Raw genomic sequence first — 6,000 nt, 5'->3', positions numbered from 1 at the left:
TGCGCGCGCGTACAGCGTCTTGTCAGCTAGCGCTCAGGATGGGCTGCAGAGAGTCGGCGTTATTAGTGTCCGTTCTCCTCTTGGCTTTGGCTTTGTGCTCTGCTCAGAATTATGTCCTGAGCGATGACGGGGGTCTGGGAAGGGTTTTTGATGGAATTGGAGGTTTAAGCGGCGGAGGGGTGAGTTTAGTGTATTTTACTAGAGTACTTCCTTGTACAACACTGCCTCCACAGGAACAATCTGATCTATGCATGCCTGCCTGCATGTTTCTGTTTCTCTGATTAGCTTATTATTTTACTAACATAACATTTCTACGTGTGCCTTAATGTAGGCGACGTCTCGGTTACTGGTGAGTTATGCGGAGCCGTACCGCAGCCAGATACTAGACTTCCTGTTTAAGGTACGACAGAAGCAACTCATTCACACAGTTCAGTTTTAAGCACGGGAACTCACTGCTCTGTGTTCCTATTTTCAGCCAAACTTTGGAGCTTCTTTGCACATTCTGAAGGTGGAGATCGGAGGAGATGCGCAAACTACTGGTAAAGTACATTTAGTCACACTACATTCCTGACAGTTTCTAATTTGTTACTTGTTACATTTCCATTTCTCTGCTGCCAGGTCTGAAATGCATTATGACACACAGCTAAAGTCCAGCAGAATGACATAAATTCCTTCTTAACAAGGAAACACTTGTGACATCTGCTTCATATGGATCTTAAAGTCTTGTATGGATAGGATATTGGCTATAATTACCACATATTTTGGTGCTGGGGTCGTGATAGACACTTTGGATCATAGTATAACTTCAAGAATAAACTGACTCTCTCCATTTTTTTGGTATTATTGAACCTCTGATTTGATCAGATGGAACAGAGCCGTCTCACATGCGCTATGAAAATGATGAGAACTACTACAGAGGCTACGAGTGGTGGCTTATGAAAGAGGCCAAGAAGAGGAACCCAAATATCACACTCATAGGTAAGAAGGAACATTGTTTCCTTTTCTGTCTGATAACTTGACAGCAGTAAACCAAAACCAGTAGACATCAGAGGGAAAATGTCATAGTAGGAAACTGAGATTTAGAATCTACATGTGTTGTTACAAATGACCACTCCTGCTTTTCTTGGCATGAACACATTTGGTATTACTGGCAAACCTCATGGAATTTCTGCCAGAACTTTCCACCCATTTACTTCTATCCGGAGATTTTGTTTTTTTTTTTTCATTTATTTTTTTTAAAAATTTGAATAAAGTAGTTTTGATATAAAGGTTACAATTCAATGCATGCAGTTATTTTATATGGAATGTAAATAATACAATAATATTATTGATATTATTGAAAACTTTAACAAGTCTGCTCAGTTTGTTGGATAGATGGTGGGGGTGATTGGAAATGTGACCAGATAGTGAAATTTATATTAAATGTAACACAAAAAGAATCATTGTCTTTTCTTGTGTGTCTGCTTGTTTTCATATAGGTTTGCCCTGGGCGTTTCCCGGTTGGGTGGGCCGTGGCAAGAACTGGCCCTATGACTACCCGGATGTCACTGCAACATATGTGGTGAACTGGATCCTTGGTGCCAAGCAGTACCATGACCTAGACATTCAGTATGTTGGGGTGTGTATACCACTTCTCAGATTAGAATGCAGCTCTGCACAAACCCACAAAATTCATGCAATAATCATCTCTACTTCAACACATTGCTTTTGTGGTCCTTACAAAGGCTGCTTCCTCAAAAAGTGAGTGCTTTGCAGCTTGGTGGCTTTTGGCATGTTTTGAACTTTCCTTTCATAACAGGATTATAATTAATTAATATAGCTATTAATTATAATTCTTTGTTACATTTCAAACACACACATTCATTTTTGAGCTCTGGTTAAACTGTTTGAACATCTGACTGCTTGCATTATCTCTCAGTATCTCTGGCATTCTCAGGATTTTAATAACCAAAAGTAGTAATGGTCAAAACTTCTAAACACTAAGCAGTTATTTGCAGCCACCTAGTGACAGTAAATTCTCTAATGTAAGTCCTGTTACCAACTTCTGTATTTCATCAAATATAAACCAGGAATTGGAACAAAGATGGACCTCTAGTAGCAGATGTGAATCTGGTCAATGTGACCAAGTGAAAGCCAGCCCACAAACACAGGGAGGAAAAAAGTAGTTCTGTTAATGTTAAATGTTACTTATTGCTCTCTACAGTAACTTACATGGCTTTGATTCATTCATGTTGTCTTAATCCTGTGCGGCTGTTGTTGCATGGAATTAGCCCTGTTAGAAAATGAAGGGTTTCTGTCCACTAAAGTGTGACTTTAACATGGTAAGTGGGAACATATCAAAACCTTTGTTGTAAAATGTGACAGATGACATTTATTAGTTGCTTAGTACTGAAGGCCTGCCTGGAATATAAAAGCTTTACCACGTGATACTGGATTGATGGATTTGCAGGAAATTGAGCCTGCAAAAGTTTGTTTGCAAACTAAAATTCTCTTTCATCCATTTAGATCTGGAATGAGCGAAGCTTTGACATCAAGTACATTAAGGTAAACATAACTTACTGTTATCTTTCATTGTACTTTTGTCATAATGAGTAGCCTGCAGTGTAAATTGAAGTAGAAAAACAGCCACTAACATTGAGTTGTGCTACTGAGAGATGCAGTGTGACGGTGTTTGGGATGATTTTAAAGCTCTAGCCGAGTTCCACTGAGAGCATGTCTTTGTCGCCAAAGGTGCTCCGGAACATGCTGGATAAAGTTGGTCTAATTGGTGTTGGCATCATCGCAGCAGACGGCGATTGGAGCGTCGCTAATTCTATGATCCTTGACCCATATCTTAATAATTCTGTTGATGTGATTGGGTAAGTACAGAGTCTCAAGAAGTTTGAAATGAAATGCTCCCACTGCGTAAATCATTGGACCAGATGGCACAGTAAAAGCAGAACTTTTACCATGTGCTATAAGTTTACTTGAAGGCTATTTGGTGCTTGACAACTGATTGCGTAAATCCGAAATGTCCACTGAGTTTGGGTGCGTCTCTGTTAAAGCACACTCTTCTTCCACAAGTACCCAGCTGAATGTTTGTGGCTGTTATTTTGCTGGACTTGAAAGATAAAGTCGGAGCTGAATCATGTGTAGGTGTGTTGCTGCTGAAAAAAAAATTTCAGATCTGCCACATTTCTTAGGTGGTTTTAAAGCTGCATTAAAAAAATTTTTTTAAATATGAATATTGACCCAATACAGAAAGTAATCATAAGTGCAGAGAAATTTTTTTATTGAATTTGGAGTCTAATTTGCATCTGTCTCTCCTGGGTGACAGCATGTTGATGTGCTACTGTAGGAAAAAACGAATGACTACAGTTGTGCCACACACTTATACAATCAAGCACCTAGGCATGCAGACTGCTTCTACAAACATTTGTAACAGAAGGGGTCGCTCTCAGGAGCTCAGTGAATTCCAGTGTGATGCCGTGATAGGATGCCACCAGGACAACAAGTTGTTTTTCAAGAGTTGGGTTCAGCCTCTTATTTCCAGTGAAAAGAAACAGTCCATAGATCACAGTTTTGAGCCATTTTATTGATTTATTGGTTTTAACTCAGTAGGCGTGATTGCGGATGCCACGCAGTTGCATCCACACTGCCCCACACACCACACCCCACTACAAACACATAGTGAAACACTGTCAGTCATGGACTGACCCATTAACTTTACTGAAGCAGTGTAGGATCATCTTGACAGAACAGAACAAATGGCCTGTAAATGGTAAATGGCCTGTATTTATATAGCACTTTACTAGTCCCTAAGGACCCCAAAGCGCTTTACATATCCAGTCATCCACCCATTCACGCACACATTCACACACTGGTGATGGCAGCTACATTGTAGCCACAGCCACCCTGGGGCGCACTGACAGAGGCAGCTTGTTAAGGAATAAAGGTAACCATACCAAATATCAAGAGTTAGTGTAAAAGCAGATGAAGCTGATCACCAGCCTCAATCCCTGCCCCCCTCAAATTCCCTTTCCTGGACACATGACTGTGATAGCTGGCCTGGTGAAGAGACAGCTGGAGTGAATGCATCTATGTTCCGTTTCCTAGTGTAATATAAAGAAAAAAAAGGAAAGGTTCAAGACTTTACAGTAACATTGTAGCATCAGAGAGCACCAAAATATATCAAACATTATATGAAGGACTGGGAGCCATAACCTCAATGATCACTTATAATATCTTCTCTTCTCTTTTGGCTCTCGGCGAAGGCAGTTGCACTTTTCTCCTCTCCTCCTTCCCCTTATCTTCCCTGCTTAGCCTCTTGTGCCCTTGTCTTGTCTCGTGTTTTTACTTTTCCCTGGAACACTCTCTCACAGTCTGTTCTCTAAAACCTAAAATAGAATTATGGATTTGATCAACTGGTCTCTGAATGCTATTGACACCCTTTTCTCAACGAGAAGTCTGGGCTTGGGAGAGCCCGAGTGCCCTGGAGGTACTTTCCCTGCCGGATACACGATGGACGGGTGGCAGACATGGAGGATCGTGTGCTTGGCGGGACTGTCGATCGAGGACGCTGAAGATATCTACCTATTCGGAACCATGATAACAGGGTTCTTGCTGATCGGAGCTGGCTTGGCCCTGGCTTATCGGAGAATTAAGAAAGCGGAACCGGCTGTTCAAACCCCTCCAAGGCTGCCCACTGGGATTGAAACGGTGGGACGAGGCACGACTTCTCAGAAAGAGCTCACTGAATGCAGCATGGTTAAAATCTTGGAGAAGCTTACAGCTGCCGTGAATACTCAGAATAAGACCTCTGAGTAGAGCTGGGCAATATAAGATTTTTTCACATCACGATATGTTTTTTTTCATTTCAGGCGATAACGATATCTATCATGATATAAGCCAAATAACTATATTTGTAAGATTTAAATGTGCCGTTGCTCACAAGTAAAGTGTGAAATAATCAGCAGCTTGTTTTTATTTAAATATTTATTTCCCATAATAAGTTCAACAGGGTAGATGTACTTAAGGAACATGAGACTTTTTCAGATAAATAAAGGCAAATATTGCAAACTACACAAAAGGCTATGGAACGCCAGGACTGCCATAATGAATTAATTAAATACACCATTAAATAATTAATTAAATGTGACAATAATTAATTAAAATTGGAATTAATTAATTAATTAAATAAATAGTTATGACACATGTAATTAATTAATTATTGACACATTTAATTAATTATTTAATGATATATTTATTTATTTCATTTTGGCAGTCCTGGTGCCTGGCTCTCATCTTGAAATAATTTTATCTGTCAGCCTCACCCATCAAACTCAGGGGGCGGGGTTAACGCTGCCCATGCAGCTTCTCTAACATTTGATTGGTTGCCGTGCAAAGTAAATCAAAACAGGTCGATCCTAGATAATCGATTGCTTGTGTAGACTTGGGGAAGCCAGGTATCCCAGAATGCAGATCAAATCACAGGCAGCAGTGGTGGTGTAGTTTTAAAATACCCCGTTTTTCTGTCACCAACTACACTTTTAACAGTGTTTTAGCCGCGAATGTCGCGCCGTATGTCTGGTCAGGTTGTCAACATAGAACATGTTTGCAAAAGTGCTCAGATGTTTTCAGAGATTTAACTAGCTCTGCTAACAATTAGCATGCAGAGTGCACCCAGGGGGTTACGTTAACCGGTTTGTTTACATATTCCACTCTCCGTGTTCCACATGTTGCATTCGCAGATTCTCATTTTCACCGAACAATCGTCTCTTTCCGCCTGGTTTTGTGTCTCTGTGCTTCTGTAACATAAAGAACGAGCTGACATTTTTCTCACGAAACCAGCGATCAGCTCAACAGACCCTCAGTTTACCTGCATGCATCCTCCTCCTCATCTGTCAGCTGTTTAACACCTGCTGCTAATTCAAGAAACACGCCTACGTTACCTGGTGATAGTCACAGTTTAACTGGGCAGCCGGTGCTCGATATAAAGCAATGTCAGCGCATTTTTCTGCA

At 40.6% G+C, this 6,000-nt stretch overlaps 1 protein-coding gene across 2 annotated transcripts in view; it reads left to right on the top strand.

Moving 5' to 3' along the window:
* galcb (galactosylceramidase b) overlaps nucleotides 1-6,000 on the top strand; it is a 47,392-nt gene continuing 41,392 nt past the window's right edge. Inside the window, exons 1-7 of one of the 2 annotated variants that reach the window (XM_086274723.1) lie at nucleotides 1-179; nucleotides 332-400; nucleotides 476-539; nucleotides 865-978; nucleotides 1,479-1,618; nucleotides 2,506-2,544; nucleotides 2,731-2,858. In XM_086274723.1, the coding sequence (XP_086130849.1) occupies nucleotides 39-179; nucleotides 332-400; nucleotides 476-539; nucleotides 865-978; nucleotides 1,479-1,618; nucleotides 2,506-2,544; nucleotides 2,731-2,858 (695 nt within the window). In that variant the 5' untranslated portion in view covers nucleotides 1-38. The remainder of the gene's footprint in view (nucleotides 180-331; nucleotides 401-475; nucleotides 540-864; nucleotides 979-1,478; nucleotides 1,619-2,505; nucleotides 2,545-2,730; nucleotides 2,859-6,000) is intronic. The other variant, XM_086274722.1, reaches the window with a different exon arrangement.

This window comes from Aulonocara sp. 'chitande type north' Nkhata Bay, linkage group LG19 (genome assembly GCF_057382095.1).
Source record: "Aulonocara sp. 'chitande type north' Nkhata Bay isolate Kocher_YH1m ecotype deep benthic linkage group LG19, A_spYH_male_GT1.1, whole genome shotgun sequence".
Taxonomy (NCBI): domain Eukaryota; kingdom Metazoa; phylum Chordata; class Actinopteri; order Cichliformes; family Cichlidae; genus Aulonocara; species Aulonocara sp. 'chitande type north' Nkhata Bay.
Note: the sequence above shows the minus strand (reverse complement) of the source record. Positions and strands in the feature narration are given on the sequence as shown.